We start from the raw sequence: 21,242 nt of genomic DNA, 5'->3' as shown, positions 1-21,242 counted from the left end.
AACAAATAAACACTTAAGAGAAAGAAAATAGATAAAAATACACATTCTAAGTTAATAGGAAATAATGCGAATACCTAACTAGATAAGTAGGTAAAAGAGCGTGACGACTATGCAAAAGGAATTAGAAGACTGTTATTAAAGCACGATAATGTAGGACAAGTGAAATAGTTAAGATAACTTATTTTTCAAAAGGAAATTGGAAGTTTGTTTTCAAAATTACAGTTAAAGAAAGAATAATATTTTTTTTATAAATTTTGGCAATAAATTTGTATACTTTTTTTATGTACAAAGCAAAATGAAAGATAAACTATTTGATTACGATTTTTTTTTGTCAAATTAATGAACAAGTAAACAAAAGAATGAATAAATGAATAAAATACATTTGACATCAGTAGATCTCAATTATCTTAGAAATTTTAATTACAAAATTTTTATAATTTTACAAGAGGACCCGACAGACGTTGCTCTGTTAAAACTTTGTAAATTTGAAATGTTGAAAAAAAAATAAGTGAAAAAAAGTGTTTTATGCTGCTTAGTGTCAGAGTGCGTATATTTATCACAACTTGATTTATCTAATGCCCACTGAGCAGTTCTTTTATCAAATATTTTTTCTCGCGTACTTGAAAGATTTTCATAGATTGTATGGTTTGCTTATGATTTGAATAGCCATAATAAAAGGATAAAAATCATTCTCAGATATTAAGTATAAAAACTAACTACCCATCTAGAACAAACGGAAAATCCCGCTGCAACGTACCCCATATGAAAAAGAAAAAACAATCGAAAAGGTATTGTTTAAAAAAATGATAAAAGTAGAAACAGTTCCCTGAATAAGCGAAAATCACTCCCACCTCCTCTTCCGATGTAAAATGAACACGCTCTTCTACTAAAATGACAAACCAAAAATAATTCTTTGCAATTCAAAATATTTTGCCAAATAAACAAAAAGTACAATAATTTATATTAACAGTAGCTTTAAAATATAAACAAATAATAACTTAACTCTATTGTTTATGGCCAAAGTCGCCAGGCCACCACGTTCCTTTAATTCAGCTGATCATTGAGCGAAATGAACTCTGCCCGATTAGCGGTCCGATCTTTTGAGCGAAAACTTTTAAAACTTCATATATTGCCTGATTTGTTCTTTCCACCAGAGATAAAAGTCTTCCACTGCACTGATCTTGTGTGTACAGAACTACCCTATTGTAATTTATCTGGACGAAAATAAAAAATTTTTATTCTTTAAATTCCATTATCTTTTTCTTTAATAATGTACTGATTAGTTTGATCATCCTTAAAGTATTCTTGCCATTGATGCCAAAACTCAGATGGGTTTGAGCCGAGAAATATATGTTGCTAGGTTCGGTACTTTCTGATCATTTGATTAGGAAGACCTACGCAGCGATCCGGTCACGTGGTTCAACAACGACGACAGAACACACGTTTTGCGTGAACCTTCCAGTACTTTACTTTAAAATATATCTCGAGACCTAAAATCGTTGCTTTCAAGAAATGAGGGCTTCATTCTCTCTCTCTACGTTTTATCTATTCTCAATTGACATTTATCACAGAAGGAAATTTCATTACAAAAAGCAGAACTGGCTTTCTTATTGTTCTCTGGCAACGGTTTAAACATTTATTTCAGTTCTCCCTCAACAATAGATTGAAATAAGTATCAATCATTTGGGAGATATAACCATCCAATGTTTAAATTAATTAATTAATTAAGAAAAACGTTTCCAATTCGATCCATCGCGGCGCTTTTATATATAAACCATGCTTGACACAACTTAATTACACACAAAAATTTGATGAAAATCGTTCCAGCTGCTTAAAAGCCTTATGGTGACAAACGTCCGCACAGAAGATTTTTATATATTAAGATAATAGCAAAAAATATTTTTGATAGACCATAAAAAAAAATATGGGCATTAAATTTTTGAAACTGACTTGCATATTTATTTATACATACTTTTATCTTAAGAGGTTTTTTTTTTTTTTTTTTTTTTTGACAGGAGGCAATTATATGTTTGAGAACGTAATTGAAATATCACTCGAAAGATGGTGCTGAAAACCGAGAATCATTTAGCATTTCACTTTACCACCACATTCCACTACGTCTCTTCTCTACTTATTTAAAATAGGCAATTGCAGGACAATGAAACTATTTTTTTTTACAGCTTACTCCTACCTTTCTTCTGTCTTTATTAACTAACAGTTAAATTGCCATGCACTAGACATGCTTTTTTTCTGTAAAGAATCATATGTAATTAATTTAATTATTCTTTTACTAAGGTAGACAAATAGCAAATCAAAAGCACATACAAGTAGGCCAACTATGGTATCAAGGTGCTGCAATTTCCCTCTTCATTGGAGATCAGCAGTCTCGAATAGCCATATACGAGATGGAGACAAACGTTTTTTTTACATTAGCTGAGGTTCAATGATCATAAGATGTATGAAGTTATTAATGGAGATCATAAAAATGGCCGAAGGAGATACTCAAAGCAGCAGCTAAATACATCGTCACACGACTCACGTCTGCGCATGAATGGCTGGTACTCTTAGCTAGCTAATGCGACTCCTAGTTTCTTTTGTGTGGCATGCATAACTAAAACTTGTATTTTGACAAAAGTGTTTCTGAGTGGCCTGAAAATACACACAAGATTATTTCGTGTTGTGCCAGAAATCTCACTGCCTTTACAATCTTAATGATGTTCTCTACTACTTGCTCGAAGTAAAGCAGCACCAGGGTCCGTCCTAGCCCGACTGAGAAGTGGACACACTCGAGCACAACGACATGTGGCTGGTATTAAGGTTTTCCCCTTGTGCCCAAAAAGCAATTTGACTCAGACTGCTACCGCCCATATTCTCTCTTGCATCGGCTGTGATCTGAATCAGCTGCATTCCGACCCTTCTGCTGTTTTGGAGGGACATTGTTCGCACGGCTTCATGGACTTGGTATGATGTTTCTGTCTGCCAAGTGGGACAAGCAACAACAACACAATCTTAATATAAATATTTCTGCCAAAGAAATCTATAGAACTGGGGAGGAAGTGTACTGCAATGGAACAAAAGATATAGTATTGAACATAAATAAACTTCAAGACTGTATCGCAGTAAGATATATTTCCTTAAAGATGTTTTCATAAAAGCATGAAATTTTCTGTCCACAAATTGCTAGGGACCTCCATATTACGTCCAAAATACAAATAATTATTTCTTTTCTAACATTCAATGCAATTAAAATAGCACGCACATAATGCATAAACGTTTCGAATTCAAACTTCGAATTGATTTTCGCTTAAACACATCAATTTGATGATTTGCATTCGAATTTTGGGAAATTATTCAACTCTTGCTATTACCACAATCATATTTGACAACTTGAATGTATGATTCGGTTTGTAAAGTTTGTACTAGAGGTTTAACCGCGTAATGTATAAATTGATTTCGGTGAATGTTATTGCATTTGCCCTAGTTTGACGCGTCGAGAAAACTTCTATTTGATTCTTAGTAGGTTATAATAATAAATGTCTGATACTTTCCACGACAAAAGTAGTTGGGAGAAAAATTCAATCAATACATAATTCCGCTTTCATTTTTTCTCTTATTTGTTTTGCACAAATTGATTGCGGGGAATAATTAATACTGCTTTTGCTCTGGTTTGGCGTGTCGAGAAAACTTCCCTTTAGTTCTTAAAGCGTTATAATAGTAGTTTTCTGACGCCTCCCACGACAGAACTAACTACGAGAAAAAATTCAATCAATACGTAATTCCACTATTCATTTTTTCTTTTATTTATTTTTCACAAATTGATTGCGGGAAATAATATTGTTTTTGTCCTAGTTTAGCGTGTCGAGAAAACTTCCCTTTAGTTCTTAAAGCGTTATAATAATAATTGTCTGACGTCCCCCCACGACAGAAGCAATTGGCAGAAAAAAATTCAACCAAGACATAATTCCGCGATTCATTTTTCTTTTTTGTCTGATAGCCCTATTTAAATTTTACTAACTTCTTAAAAACTTATAAAATCAGTATTCCGAAATCGCTGTAATAACTAAAATGCCGAACATAGATTGTTTACTGTAATCAAGTAAAATCGACTTCATTTTTTTAAGGTGAAAAAATAAACATAGATATAATTAACACCTTTATCGAGTACGTTTTGTAACACTCTTGAAAATACTTGTAGATGCTGATATTTAATGCTCAAACCTGAAAAACAATTTTGAAAAAAAGATGCAATAAATGTCAAAATATACTTCTCGTTGATATAAATCATCAAATTTTAATAAAAACTTGGTGTACTATTTGGCAACTAGAAATAAATCCAAAATGGAGCAAAATGCACTTCATCTATCAACAAGCTGGGTGCAAATTAATGGCCGTTGAACCCTGACTTTTTCGACCATGCGTCGGGGACCAAATGTCTAGAAGCGAACCACTCGCTGTGACTAAAATGGTTTTTTAGCTGGTAAAGAAGCATACTTCGTCAAAGAACTGTATTTTTTGATGTTGTTTTGTTAAAGAAATAATCCCCCATGAAAATCAAAATCGCTCTTTATTTTTGTGAGTAAGTAATTAGTATTAGGTAGTAATAGTTAAACGTTAGAGGGATCGTGTTGTATAAGAATATTGTCAAAAGTAATTATCGAATCACTATTAGGCATTGAAATCCAAGCTTTCTTTTGGGGATTTTTTTTTTTTTAGATTGGGTTGTAAGGTGAAAACTTTGTAATTATAAGTTAACTTGCTTTAACTAATTCTTACGCCATTTTTCAGGAATCAGGACTGATCTTATCTTGGTATTGACCTAAATAACTGACTTTAGTCCCCATGACAAATAAGAGAGCTTTTTTCTAAGTGACATTTAACTATTTGCAAGAAAAGAACCAACATTAACCTTAATATGATTGCTTTAACGATAAAAGATGCCTGTAACTTTTCGACATAAAAACATTGCTGATATAAATTTCTTGTTTTGAATAATTTCATGAATTAAAAATCAAAATTTAAGCAATCAAAAAGGTAATAATACTGAGCTTTAAATAACTGAACAGCAATAAAAACTTTGGAAACTGAAACCTGATTCTTACAAATTGGAAATAATTGAAAATTGCGTAAAAGAAGTATTCTTCAGTTCACTTTCATGCTCGCAAATTTTATGAGCACGTACTCCGTGAATACTCGTTAGGAATTTGGTGGCATCAGGCTCCGTACCTGGAACCCCCCGACTCCGAGTAGTCTATTCAACAAGGCTAGCCACAGCTTTATCAATGCAGGTGGACATAATTTCATAAATTTGTGACCACTTGGTGATATATGGCCAAGTTTTTGGTTGCCAATAAATTTTCTTTTCCGCCGATTTGTCGAAATATTGCTAAGTGGGCAACAAAAATGAAATGCTAAATCCAGTGTCAGTTTTGGGATATTCAGTTAAATGCCCGTACTATAAACGTTATAAATGTAAGGGGCTAATTACTATAATTATTTGGAATAAATACTACCAGAATTTTTATGTTTATAAGAAAATATTATTATAGTGCGCCACAAATCCTCTTATTAAGAAACCCCATGTACTGTACATGTTTTATAGAATTTAAATAACTTAACAAAATTACGTTGTTTTTCGAAATGTTATACGAAAAAAATGTACAGCCTTGTTTTTTTTTCAAAACAAAATGGACAGTTTTTTGTTTTGGTACCAAGAAATCACACAAATCACAAAATGACCAACCAACCTAGCACAAATTCGCTGAAATAGTATTGACACTTATGCTGCCCTTGTTTTTTTTTTTTTTTTTTTTTTTTTTACTTGAATTTTGACCATACACTGTAAAAAAAATCCGAAACGTTACTGGGTATTTCCGTGTTACGTTTCGGGATTTTAATGGTTTTTATCCATTTCCTGGAAAAATGAAGTATCCTTGTCAAAAAGTTTCCTGAATTGCTACAAGTCGCACGAATGCAGACTTTTCACTGTTATGAAATATATTTTTAGCTCCCAGTTTAAAGATTAACTGAACGTATTTATAAAGTGCATCGGCTTCAGTTTGTTTATGCCCGTCCATGCTAATTAAACTCCCAAAGGGAGCGAATATGTGTGGACTGCTTACCAAGCTATTATACCTTCCTACGTTTGCACTAATTTTCAAGAGAGACGACTGGCTTTTAAAAGAAAGACTTCTGAATTTTTCTGGAACCTTCCAGGATAACTTTAGGAAGGTTACTGAATTTTAGCTGAAAATATTACTGGATTTTGCAAGATATTTTACTGGCAGAAATTGGGCACATCAGCTGCCCAATATTTTCCAGAAACGTTTCTGAATCGTTTTTGCAGTGTATGGTTGTCAGTTTTTTAGCATCAAAATTAAACTGAATGGGGGTCAATAACTGCGCCTCCTATATGCCCATCCTTATTTGATAAGAATGTATATATGTGTGTGTTTGTGAGTTTTCTCTCTCAAAATTTAAATTTATTTCTGTAAAGTACAAGAAATAATAAGAAGTTTTCTACTTAACTCGTTAAAATTAAAAAACACTTTATGCCTTCTGTAAAACGTTCTTTACTGCTGTAAGACTCTTGATGTGGAAAAACTTCAAGCAGAACTCGAGGTTGTGATATTTTTAAATAACAGCGCTAATTGTAATAAAATGTTACACAAGAAAGAACAAGCATTTTACAAAATATCAACTACTTTTACTCTTAATAAAAAAAAAAACAGATTATTCATTTCAAAATCAGCTATTGGGATGTCATAAAATGGGTTTTTAAAAAAACTTGGGTTTTAGGGGAGGGGGCGATGATGCTGTAAAACTTTTAAACCGTAATAGAGGTTTATGTTAAATGTCATTTCAAATATTTAAAAAAAAAAATTCATACTTTGAAGTCTTAATGTTTGCTCGTTTTCCACATCAAGGATTTTAAAGAGCAAACTAGCACGTTTTAAAAAATTCTACAAAACCATAAAAAGGTTTTTTTTTTTTGTCTCTCTCTATTTTACTTTTGGATTAAGAGCTTATAGAAAATCATTTTATGCGTATGCGTATATTTCGGATGCATACATCTTTATATATGATGCAGTGAGAAGCAAAAGGATGGAAGTGGTAAAATTAAAAATTTTGAGATCATCAGTGCAGATGGTAAGTGAACCCCTACTCTGTCTTGGGGCAAGAGATGGTACTAGTAGCCCTGGTAGTTGCTGCTATACGCATGATTTAGAAAAAAATTTCTACCTAGGATGTTATCTTTAAAAGCATTTTACTCAAAACTTGATTATGTCCACTTACAGCCCTTTGCTTCTCACTGCCTCATATGGTCACTATGCAGTAAACAAATTTACCGATAAGTATAGAAATATTTCTTCTCTGAAAAAGTACAATTTTGTCCTTGGAGAAAACTGTTACATCAATCTGTGACATTGAATTCAAATTACTCCAAAAGCAATTCATAAAGAAAAAGCGGAAAAATACATTTTATGCTTCGAAATCAAAAATAGGTTGTTAATTTTTTTTTCTTTAAACATTTTGAAGTTATTTTATGCAATTATTTTTTTAAACTGATACTTATTACATCTATTTTTGCAATTTAGAGTAACATGAAATATTTTGTTTTTAATTAAATTTATATCAGATTGATAAATGGTTATAAACTGTCATATTTGAGAAAAATGACGGTGCGGTAATGAAAAAGAGTAAAAACGGTACATATCTAATCTATTACGTTATTAATGGCTTAAACTTTCGCAAAACTATTTTTATCGCTCATCTAACTGCATGTTGTGAATATAACTAAAAAGGAATAACTATAATTAAAAGAGTAGGTTTTTATTTTGACTTTACATTTCGTCCTCACTGTGTCTCTTCGTTTGATACTTCATTTTATTTTTCAAAACAAAACCCAGGGCTTGTAAAAATAAATTTATTCATTTATAATTTTTCATTGAAGGTAAGCAAATTTAATTTTCCAAACAGCAAGAAAAATTTGAGCAATGAAAAAATACGAGCAACGCTTAAATAATATTACATTTGAATATAACTTTGATTTTTTAGCAACATGTGAAAATGAAACGATGTATGAAATTATACCTAACAATTCACAAAATTTTGTAAAATTAAATTAGTGAAGCTTTTATTCTGCAAATGCTTGAAAAAGCAAATACGCAATGAATTATTATCAAATGGATTTAAAATGGCAAAGTATAAGAAATTGTAGTTCAATTTTATGATCATAATTTTACTGAGACTTTTTTAAACAATTCAAGCTCCACTCAGAGAAGCTTCTGTGAAGTTTACTTTGCTTTAAATGGTCCAAATAAATGTATGGTTAAGATTCATAATTCGTTCGGAAACTATTACTGGGATTTGTTTGTAACACAATACTTAGAATATATGGGTGAGTCTCAAACTAGCAGTTTTTTTCAAAAAAAATTAAATCTTAAAATACCAATGTTAGTAAAATTTTTGAAAAACAAATGATTTGTTGAAAGAGTGTGCGGTATACTACCGTGTGCAGGTAAAGGGCAGTAACTGCAAATTTTTCATTTTTCATTTTCTTGCATTTTTGTCATCTATTGTATGTTATCTTTATTGTACAAGCTCGCTTATTTGGTTCCCGCTGAAACAAAGACGCAAAACAAACGTCTAATTCCAACATTTTCCTATTGCTAGTATTGAATCCACCACATATTTCTTCAGATACCTCGAAAACTCATTTCTGCAGATACTACCGTTTACCTTCACACGACAGTATACTTCATCTTTTGTCAGCAGAGCAAAATATTGAAAATTACACTTTTTCAAAAAGTTAATTTTCCATGAGCCATTTGTCATTGTCACGGACCGAAAAATCCATGCTAATGACTAGGGACGTGTACGGGGGGGAGGAGAGGAACGCCTGTTGACCCGGGCCTGAGCATGAAGGGGGCACAATATTCTTAAAACTAGGGGTGAAATATAGGGGTAAACAATATGAATGGGGGCCCGGAAAAGTCATTTGTGACGTGCCCCAAAATTTTTGTGCACGCTTCTGGTAATGACACTAGTATTTGCTCATGCAATGATAAATTTGAACTTTTAGATTATAAACCATACAACTCACTTTTCCTTTCTGTACCTTTTAAACATATCAAATTTATATGCAATTCAGTAGGATAAAAGCTTTTAATTAAAATTTTATTATGAAAATTACTATCCCTTCTAATTATATAGAACTGACGTAGTCATCTACTAAAGTTTCGTTCCAAAAATACCGAAAATGCTTTGTACACTAATCTAAAACGGCTACCTATTACTGGCATTCCCTTTTTTTTTTAAACTGTTTATTGATTGTAAAAATGAAATACGGATTAATAACTAGCCGTTAAATTATATAAGGTCCGTTGGTGTAAGAGTACACATGGGGTAGAGGTAAACAAACTCTATTACCACACTGATGGTGATTTTTGAAACTAAACAGTTGGTGATCGAAGACTAGGTAACATATCGAAGATATTCTGATAGTTCCGCGCATTTCAACACAAATTTAGTTGTGCATTTCACCTTCTCAGTTATTTTTGACGCGCATTTTAGGTGTTTCTATCCACCTCATAAATCCTGTACCCTGGGGTAAATGGAAATAGCTGAGTTTCTGACTCTTCCAATTTTTTTTAAGATTAAATTATGATGTCAATTACACCTTTGAGTATATTTTACACATCTCAGCACAAAATTCAGCTGGTCAGATTCGACTTACGAAACAGTATTGTTGGTGCAGAACCTCTTAAGTTTCTAAAATAATTATGTTTAGCACTATTATCTACCAACATCAACCTTATGGATAAATGAATGGGGAGTTTCCACTTATCCTATACTTTCTGGGGCAATAGGAAAGATGATTTCATTAACCAACAAACAGCCATTAGTTCAAACTTTTTATATCCAGTTACTCTCCTAGAGTTGTCTTGGACACAATGCACAATTTGTTTTGTCTCAGTTTATTTAAAAGAAAGGTTAGAATCTAAAGTTGGAACATTGAAGTTATCTTTCCTTTAACCTCAACTGACCCCACTTGCTTTAAAAATAAAATAATAAAGGAAAAACTTTCATTCCTACACCAAATATGAAGTACAATCTTTACATTTGATTTTCGAAACATAAAGGACAAATTTAATTTCCAAACTAAGCAAAATAATTCATTTAAAAAAAAAAGTTTGTTGGATAAAATAATCTGTTTGCATTCATTTAATCAAACAATGGCACTTTTGCGGTCTTAAATTTGATTCTAATGCCTCAAAAATGCAGACATCATGCAAGGCATAGCTACTGCGGATATTCATGCTAATGACATTTCATACTTTTATTCTGTTGTTTTAAAGTGTTTTTAATTGAATACTAAGTTTTTTTTTCTTCCAAAAATAATAATAATACTAATAATAATAGCAAGTCAAACAAATTTCAAGTTTAAAATATTGCAGAAAACCTGCCAAATTGTTTTCAATGTTTAAGGACAAAAAATTTCCCCTATTTTAGAGATAACTTTTATGAAGATTTTCACAAAAAATTATGCATCTTTCATATTAGTGGCACTTTCTTTAACTGTCTCACTCTCACGGCATTTTTATTTACTTTTGGAGAAAGGTTCCTGAACTTTTTTTCCTTTTGTTTTCCTGTGAACTTTGAGAAATTCGCTCTGTTATCCGGCAAATGGCATAAAGACGAAGGTGTATCATTTTCAGTTATAATATTTTTAAAGCATTTTCTTAATATATAATTATTTTGGATAACTAAGAAAAGTGAATCATGTTAACGAAAATTCCAGCTAATGTTCCCCATCCTTACACTACGGCTTCTCAAATTCGATTAAGATGTCAAATAACGGGCTTTTCAGCAAGTCGCATATAAACCGGAATAAGAAAAAGATTAACAAAATCCATCCCATGCAATTCCATTTTATATGCATTGAAACTGGAGAAGTCGATCAATGCAGGTACAGTTAGCGTGATGTACGCCATTTATCTCACCGAAAACCGTTTGTTGAGGTTACCCGAAATGAAGTTTTTCCTTTCCTTCCGTTTTTATCTTCTCTGTATAAAGTTCCAATATTTTACATAAGAAATGCAACTCAGAATCAATTTAAGAAGAAAAATTTCATTGTGCATGTGTAGATGCTGAAAACGCAATGATTTCTTTAAACTGAAAATGGCAAATGACGGTTTTAGCTTTTATAACTATGAAAATAAAAGGATAAAAATGAATTAAATCAATTTTCTTTAATTAAACTCGTTTTTACATGCGATTCAATTATTTCCTTACTAATCATGTGAAATATATTTTAATCTGCTCTCATTAGACTGCGATTAATAGAGTCATAAACTATATATTCTTTTTTTTTAGTCGAAGTGTATTTTTCAGTGTTATTGAGACGTAATATTCTTCTTAATTATTTCTGTTTTCTGAATTGGTGCTGAAAATCGTCAGTTCAACTATAATGCTGTTGATTATATTTCATATTTTTGGCAAAAAACTGTTGTTCTATTGGACAATTCTTGGACTTAAAACAGAGTAAGTCGGGGTATCACGCACTTGCGAGGTGAAACGCTCCAGTAACAGTGTTTCACGATTTCAACAACAGAGTGTGCCTGTGTCGATTTGTTTTCAAGAGCATTTGAGTATAAAGAAGTTTTACGCATACACTGCAGCCATTTTCAGCGAATTTTTAGAGATAATTCCAACTTTATAGCCAAGTGAAAGGTTAGAGTGACACTTTTTAACGCAGTTTAAAATCTTTTACATGTTTATTTTCCTAGATTTTTATTTTGATAAAATAAAATTGATTTAGATCTTTCATCTCATTGCTCATAAAATTATTTGTATTGATTCGCAATAGTTTAGTTTATTTTTAATAATTTTTACTCATTATAACAAGATTGGTGAGGCTACAACAAACGGGACAATCAACCTGATGGAGTGGTAGCGACTAGCCTGACTGTAAAGATATTATGCCCCAAAACTGCATTTTTTTTTATTTTTATTTATTTATTTATTTTATTTTATTTTTTTATTTTTTTTTTGCAATTAAAAAAAAATCAATTTGCAGATTTTGGTCATGATAGATTTTAAAAGGCATCTGGACCTACATTAAGAGATGCAGGGTGTATATATTTTATTTTTCGTTATCATTTTTTTTTTTTTTTCAGCTTAGATTCGGCGTGATACCATGATTTTCTCGGGTCTCAAATCGAGATAATTTAACGCATACTAACCATAGTATGCGACACTACAATTCATGACAAGAGACGTGAATTTCAATTTAAAGTTAACTAGTTCTTTATAACTAAGTCCTTCATGATTTTTCTTCATGCTTAAGTACAAAGGTTTTTATTTATTGCCTCCTAAGCTATTAGAATCAAAAGAATTTGCAATAAAATCCCAGTCTCTAACCAAGAAATTGGTTTGCTTAGAAATAGGCACGTTTAAAATAAATTTCCAATTAATCTCGTCATTTTGTTTTTCAGGTATCGCCTTTAGTGAACATTTTGTTTCTCTGTAACCGTTCAACTATTCAAGGCTATGATATAACCGCAAGAAACCACGCACATAGATTGTGATTATGGATGCATCACTTGACGCTGTTCTTACGGATGACACGGCTTGTTTTAGGATACTATTTTAATTGGATTCCAATTTTTTTGATCATGTTTATGGTTTTTTCAATACGACTGAATTGTGTTTAGTTGAAATACTAACAGCTCAGACATATATGTGCCAGTGGACAAGATGAATCAAAAATATTTTCATATACCAGGGTGAATAAATAGTTTTGTGTGAGTGGTAGAGGATAATCAATAAAAAATCCAATATTTTGCTTTGCTTACCACACAATCCCATCGAGTTCTGATTCGAAGCATGTGAAATGGACGTGTTGAAGAAGAGCAGTCTAACTAAACCAATTAGCGAACTTTTGCTTCATGGGTTCGAGTCTGGCCATAACGGAGCAGAGACAAAATGAAACATCGGCCGTACTAATGGTGAAGACTCTGTGGATCACAGCAATGAAATAAGCAATTACAGCGTTCTTACTCATTATTATGATGGATCTGATTGTCATCATAATAATCATATGAAAATACTATTACCGCAGTGCCATCGAAGACTAGTCTGAAAGCTGGCTTATTACGTTAGAATATGATGGCCTGTTATTCGAATAGTAGGTTTTAGTTAACAATATGTTACTAAACAAATCAAGTAATTTATTTTAAAACCTTTGACTCACAAATATACAACCGTACAAAAGCAGAAATAAATAACAGAGATGATCATCGTCAATTTGGAGCTTATTTCAAGAATAGAGGGAATATTCTACTCGCTCACAGATAAATAGCTCAAGGACTGAATTTGAACATTAATGTAATGTACATCACTAACTGACATTATTATGATGGATATGATTATCATCATAATAATGATATTATCATCGCATTGCTTTCGAAGAACTAGCTGAAAGATGGCGTATTACGGTAAAACATGATGGCCTGTACTTGGAATGGTATTTTTAGTAAACAATGTGTTACTAAACAAATAAAGTAAATTATTGAAAAACTTTTAACTCACTTAATGCACAGAATGTGCAACAGTACATAGGCAGAAATATAAACAACAGAGATAGTCATCCTCAATCTCGGTCATACCTCAAGAATGGATGGGATATTCTACTCGCGCTCATAGAGATATAGAACAAGGCCAATTAGAGACTGAACCAATGTCAGGATAGCTTGTACCATTAACGGATAAATTGAAGGCAATAAATTATTACTACACAGCCAGCGATAAATTTAACAACCCGGAAAAAGGAGGAAAATCAAAGGTTAACCAATCTGTTTAATGCTGGTAGACTTTACCGTTGAAAAATGATTGCATCACTCATAGTAAAGCAATCATGACCCATCTATATTTCAGAAAATCAATCTTATTATTGATGTGTGAAAAACTATACATCGCGTTAACCTATTTGCAAAGAAGAATACATGCATTGCTTTACGTTAAAAAAATTCCGTAGTTTTTACAATTTATGCTGTTTGTTTTCAGAATTCTGTTTCTATAAAAAAAATTTCTTGGATTTGAGTTGAAAAAAGGTAGTTCATTTTACTATGGCAAATTTAAGAGGACATTGATGACTGGTGGGAAAAGAATACTTCAGAAGTAGCTAACAGCTCAATTCATTCACGCAAAGATAACTTTGAAAAAAAGATATTTATTACACAATGTATCACAAAAACTCTTGATGATAAAAGCAGAAGATTTTTTCCCATTTATTTTAAACACTTAACTTTTGTTTGTGATACCAATAAAAGATAATATCAATGTTCGCATGACTGTTCATTGATTCAGTTATTTTTTGCCCTTACTACTTGCCCTTTAAAACATTAATTAGCAGGTTTTTGAAAATCTCACTATTTCTTCGCGACAAAATGATGTTTCTAGACATAGATCTAACTTGTTAAACGGAAAACGCGGTTATTTCCGTTTAATGCTACCCGGATGTCCGTAGCATACCCCGTTGTCTTTTGTCATAAGACAACGAACTTTGGTTGTCGTTACTGAATCGATTCTTGTTTCCGAAACTATAACTTCGTCTTCGGCATAATATTCTAATTTTTGATACTTAATAGCCAAGCAGCCTCAAAATGTAAAGCTCTTCAGTTTATGTTTTAAATATAGTGTAATTTAAACGATATTTTACAAATTTTCATAATATTGAACTGCCCTTGCCAAATTGCTAAATACGGCTGCCTATTCTGTCATTGATTGCTTTTTCAATTTTTTTTTAACTTACGATGTGAAAACTTATCTTCTTTAACAACCGGTATCCACTTTTCTATTTAGTATTTTCCTTTCAAATTTAAGCATGTAATTTTAATTATATGGCCCTTTCGTACATTTTCACTGAAAAATTTTCGTATTATGAGAAAAAATGCATAAAAATAATTGAACTTTTCAGAAAACTGTTTAAAAAGGAACTAATGCGATATACTTAGGAGCATGTTGAACCGGTCTCATTTACTTTAATGATATTTACATTTTTTATTTTAATTTATGAATAACAAATTGCACTTATTGCCGTATAAAGTCAAAAATAAAGCCACATGGTACAACAGAAGTTTCCAACTTTATTTTTTTTAAACAGCTTTCATCAACATTGAAACATTTAGTACAGTTCCTAGAGTTAGTTCTTTTAACTCATAATCTCTTTTTTTTTAATTTTTTGTAATAAAAAAGAACTATGATAACGTTTTTTCAGACCAAGAGCTCGAGGTACGTTGATCAACTTTCAGAAGACCAAAAATCAAAAATTTTTAGAAGAATTAAAAGAAAAAAAAAACTTTAGGAAAAGCAGCAGTAAAGTTGGAGAAGACCCATATTGTGCTCTTGCGAAAATGTAGATGGCTCTAGCATAAATAGCGACGTAGTAAAAGTTTGTTGATTTAGTATTTGTTTTAAGTCAATATGCTACATTGATCTTTCAGATGTATGTTTTTCATTCAAAGCACAAAAGAAAACAAAGCAGTAACAAAATATTGCATAATATTTATCATTAAAATTGTAACAGTAGTTGTTTGCGTAAAGAGGCCTAACCTACCGTGGTCATTGGGCACATTGGTCCACTTTACAAGGTTCTATTAAAAGTTGATCTTAAAAAGTTAATGAATTGGACGCTTTAAAAAACATTATCTGGGATCATGGGAAATATTTAATTATAGTAGAAAAAAAGGGTGCTCGTTTATTGTTTTTCATGAGATGTAACTTGAAAAGTAGAAAAGCGGACCAACGTGCCGAGACTCCCCCTACGTATTTCAATTACAGTGTATTAGCTTAAATTCAATCATATCACAAGCATACATTTATTACTTTTAAGCTTAAGTTCTGTGCGTCTAGGAATATTTTAAGATGCTCCCTGCAAACATTTCTAAAATTAAATTTATGAAAGAAAAATTGTCGATTACGTTAGACTTATTAATCGGGATAAAATTATTTTGTCAAATATTTATCTAATAATAATTCAGAACTTTAAAGTTAATTTTTGTAAAACAATTTAAAAAAAATATTTTAATAAAATTAAAATAAAGTATCCAAATTCATAGCATGAATTAACGTAATGAGGAACAATTTCGTCCTAATTGCATTACTTCACTGAATGTTTCAATTTCACAAAATCAATAATTTCAATTCATGTGATTATTTTCCCGATTGTTATTCGCTCGGGAAATCATAATCACCCCCAATTTATATGATATACCCTCCCCCCTATTTTATATAGTAGTTGAAAACAATAAAGATTTGAAGTTCATGATAATCGTAAGATTTCAAATCATGATGTTTTAATGAAGCTGTGATTCTTGTAAGACGTTGTAGCGGCCGATATGAGTTGGAAGAAAAAAGACATAAAGGTCATTCTCCAGAAAACGTAACTTTTGAACGCAAATATTTTTCGATTTCGAAATCTTTTGGGGTTTTTTTTTTTTTTCATTCTTACATGAAAGTATTACCTACTAGAAGTAACCATAAACAATGGCCCAGCTAAGTTCCAATTATCTTACTCATAAACAAAAAAATGCCTTGTTCACGGAAATAAAAAAAAATATCTTTTAATATCTTAAAAATCGAGGCCAAGCTGTCTTAATTACAGTACGACTTAATTAGTAGTTTCAAATATATGTTTAAAAACGTATTTAGTAAGATGGAGAATATACTTGCAATTTATAATTTTGGTAAAATGCCTATTATCTATGTATTTCCCCCTCCATCAGTTATCTTCACCTCAGAAATAATGACACTGATAAGGTCTGTCACGGAGGTGAGATTCACGGAGGTGAGGATCTTTCCATCAATATAGGCCTAATAGATGCATTTTTCCTGGATTTTTTTTTTCTTCGTTGCTACTATCTGCACATGTTAAGCATATGAAAATATGTTCAATTCTTGTTTTACATTAATTTACATCCCTGAAGTTTAAGTTCACGGAGGTGAGAAGTCACAATAACCACACTTGATTTTTAAAACAAAATCTATTTTCTTGTTTTTCGACAAAATTCTCACAACTTCGTTATGGCTGAAAATAAACAAGGTCATGAAGTCACAATTAACCTTGTATCATAGAAAATAAAATATTTGTCATTACTGCCACGTGTTAATGAGAAATGACATTTTTGTGTTTAGGGTAACGGAGATCAGAATTTATTGTGTGATGTGATTCCTTATCCTACTAAAACGAACTAAAGCACAATTTAAATAAATAAATAAATATACTTAAACAATTAGTATTTGAGGCACTTGTGATAGGAATTATAAATAAATTAGTATATGCTTTTAATTAAACAAGTTATTAAGCAACATAAACAGTCACGTGATATCCCACTTCGGTGAGTTCACATGTTGTGAACCAGAAATACATTAAAATAAAAATTATTATTAAAAAAAATTTGGCAGGTTTAAATAGATATATTCTTGATGAAATTAAAAAACATTTTAAAACCAATTGTTCCTTAAAGTTTTTTCTGTAAAAGGCATGTTACAGAAAAGTTACACTTTTTGAAGAATGACAAATAAAAGACAATGGTTGTAGTCCATTGGTTGAGTGAGTTCAGTTCTCAAAATTTGTTTTTTATACGCATTTAATGTGTTTTTACTTTTAAGCTCTTTTGAATTTATTCATAGTTATTCATATCAATTATGTTGTTATTTTAGACTATATGCTTTTTTTTTTTGGTTTTTTTGGTTGTTTGTTTAGGTATGCTGTATGATTGTGTCGGTTATTATGAATAATTTTGATAAATTTAACTGTTGATTGGATTCAAATTCAAACTTCACTGGATTTCAGTACATGCCTTCAGCATTAGAAACTTATGTCATTCAATAATCCTAAGTTAAAGCATAGCTTAGATCGGCCAGTGTGACTGACATTTTTCCTTCTTTTTTTATTAAAATTTTAGTCGTTGTTAAAAATCGTAGCTTAGATGAGAATTACTAATCGAGTTAAAATAATGTCGTCAAATATTTATTTACTACATAAAGAATATTAATAATAATAAAACACTTTAAATTAGAAGCTGCATAATTCATCTACACAAAATGTTAACCATATAAAACGAGGTAATTAATGCACATATTGCAAGAAGTTACGGACTTAGTTGTTACTTCTTGAAATATTTGCGCGTTAATTTACGTTGCTTTTTATGGTTACTTTGTAACACAAAACTTTTTGTTCGTCGCTTACACAAATTGTTGACAGTTGAATGAAAAACGTTTTGTTTTTTTGTTTTCAATCAATACAATTTTCCAAAATTTGTTTTCCGATAGTTAAGTGTTATCAAACAGAGATGTCTAACTTTAAAAGTGTAACTAAGTTTTTTTTTAATAATTTCAACCTACTAATGACCTTTAAAAATATTACAACAGCTAATCATCAAAGATTTCAATTTAAAGTTATGTTAATCAATTGAATATTGCTCATTTTAAAATAATTAGTTTATTTAAAAAGTCTAATTTATTAATAAATTCATATAAAAGAAATAAATGATTAGCTTCTTACATTTTTGAGTTGATGCAAAAATCTTACTGAAAACTGAAATTGCACTTTAAAGGAAAAATATTTTGATGCATAAAACATTGCTTAACTACTACATTATTGATTGCAGTGACTCAAAGAAGCTTAAATAAAGTTCTAAATGCGTTATATAATGCGCTAAATTTCTTCTGCCAGGTGTATTTATGAAGACCTAATTAGTATGCCCTTATTAAAAAGTAATTTAAAGTTTAAGAGAAACTGTTCGATAGTTTCTTTTCTATTTTAGGTCACATAGTATGGAGGAAAAGTATTTAAATAACTATTTAGATTGCAAATAAACGCAAACTGAGTGTAGGATATTGCGTGGTTTTACGCAATTGTGTATTGTGATTGATTTTGAATATGATACTACCTAAAACAATAATTTAGTCAATTTTCAATTTCCAGCATTTGGAACTAGAGCACACACCCAGAGATTCTTCTTATTATTCCATTTCGCTTATACATTGTTGTGTGTAGTTTCGGCAAGGTTTTGGATTTTCTTTTTTAATCTCTTTCTCTCTTTTTTGAAAAAATAGTCGTAGCATATAAAGTATGTTTACTCATATTACGTTGCTTTATTCCAGGTAGTATTCTTGAAAATAAATGTTGAAAAAATGAAAGAAAACGATTAAAGCAAAACTGAAACATGGTAAAATCTAAAAATAGTAGGCAAACTTTTTAAAAAGTTTTCAACAACATAAAAGTATAAATTTACAGTTTTAAACGTCGAGTGTAAAATGATGCATTTGCGGCATTACTTCAATAAATTTTCTTCTTCATAGATATTTTTATAACTAACTCAAGACAAAATATCTGAATTTGCAAATGAAGGTGTGATAAAACTAACATGAGTAGTTAAGAGAAGGACACACATTAAACTGAAACAATTTCAAGAAAACAATAAGAACAATTTTGTCCAGATGCATTTGGGGTGTGGTGCATATTGGATACAGATTGCATCCACGGGTATTTGTGGGGATGAGCAAGATATGAAGCGGAGAGGCCTTACCTCTTATGTCTTTCATAATCTTCATCCAAATCTTGGGCTCGAGCCATAACAGAAAGAATCTTCGCCTTCTCTTCTTCGGAGAGATTGCTGAGGTCCACTCCGATATCCTCTTCCACCATCATTGCTTGCTGCTGTTGTTTCGCTTGCTGCTGCTGTTGCTGTTGTTGCTGCTGCAACTGCTGTTGCTGTATCGAGGGCCGAATTGGAGCGGGAGCGGCCTGCCGGATGCCCTGCTGGGCCGGGCCCGGGCCCCGCAAGTGCGGGGGCTGCTGGACCGGAGGTTCCGCCCACGGCTGTACTCCCACTTGAACTGGTTGCCTGGGAGCGCCGCCGACCGGAAAGGCTGCCCTAGGGGGAGGCCCTGGGCCCCCGGGCCTAATCATGGGGCGGCCCGTGGGAGCCACCTGCCGCATGCCTGGGGGCGGCTGTGGGGCCCCACCGAAGCGGGGCCCTCCATAGGGTCCGGCCGGGGCGCCTGGCTGTTGGGGCTGCCCGGGAACCCCCTGTTGGCTCTCCTCGTTCCCCATGTCAGACGATATTGGCCCGGGTTCCCCTCCATGGCTTCAGGGCGCCCGGGCGCCGGCGGAAAGGGGTCCACATAGTGGCCCTGAGATCTGAGTTCCAGTGGTCGCTCGTTTCAGTATTTCTCAGCTAGTTTCGGTTGTAGTCGGAGGAACCTCGAACAAGAGACACGCAGACACAAACACACACACTTTCTCCAGAAGCCTACCTTCGACCGCCGTCGGGTGGAGCTGGGGACTCTCCCGCGATCTCTACGCCCTGCGCCGGCGCGGCATCATGGCGGACACCGGAATGACTCATTGGGAAAAGAGGGGTGCTCGGCGGAAAAGCGGCGTTCCAGAGCGCAGGCGTCGGAATTTTCCGAGCGCACCGGGGACCGTTGTGGCAGTGCTGAAATTCAGGCATTAGTTCCCAATTTAAGAGGAAACTCATGCTAAAAATCACGATTTTTTTTTCACCAGTGTTTCTGTGCATTGAATTAAAAAGTCACTATGGAGTAACAAGTTTTATTTCGTTTATCATCTCTATTCTCATTTTAAATGCTTTCTATATATTTCTTTTATTTTTATAAACATTAGAAATATATTTTCTATCTAAAATTGAATTTAGATGTTCATTAACTGTATTCCTTTTTTCCCTATCCTATACTTTTTTTCTCTGCAGTTTTTGCATAGTGAAGCCTTTTTAAGTCGGACTGGAATAAAAGCTAATATAATAGCATACACGACTTTAAAAAGAATCAATGTTAGATATGAATGATATTTGTCTGTTTGAATGCTTCATGCCAATGCTTTAACAATAAAATATTAGCAAAATTACATTTTTTATTAGTGTCAGAATTTTATGAAGACACGCTAAACCCTGGTTTCATACTAACAGTTTCTTTTTTTTTTTTTCAAACGAAATTCGAATTTTACAAAATATAAATAATTATTACTAAATTGCGCTAATGCTCTAATCCTCCTCGAATTCTTAGCTAAACACATAATTTATATCCAACTCCTAATGACTGAATAAACTTGAAAACCAATATGTTGTTTTATTTTAAGGAAAAGACGTTTTGCCTATCCTCCCCCCCCCCCTGTGTGTCTATGTGTGTATACGAGGAGTGTATGTGTGTTTTTT

General features: G+C 32.3%; 1 protein-coding gene across 1 annotated transcript in view; it reads right to left on the bottom strand.

Annotated features, from left to right (window-relative positions):
- LOC129226627 (uncharacterized) overlaps positions 1–20,122 on the bottom strand; it is a 351,739-nt gene extending 331,617 nt beyond the window's left edge. Inside the window, exon 1 of the mRNA XM_054861257.1 lies at positions 19,596–20,122. Within this exon, the coding sequence (XP_054717232.1) occupies positions 19,596–20,122 (527 nt within the window). The remainder of the gene's footprint in view (positions 1–19,595) is intronic.
- Positions 20,123–21,242: the final 1,120 nt, after the last annotated feature.

This window comes from Uloborus diversus, chromosome 7 (assembly GCF_026930045.1).
Source record: "Uloborus diversus isolate 005 chromosome 7, Udiv.v.3.1, whole genome shotgun sequence".
NCBI classification, from domain to species: domain Eukaryota; kingdom Metazoa; phylum Arthropoda; class Arachnida; order Araneae; family Uloboridae; genus Uloborus; species Uloborus diversus.
Note: the sequence above shows the minus strand (reverse complement) of the source record. Positions and strands in the feature narration are given on the sequence as shown.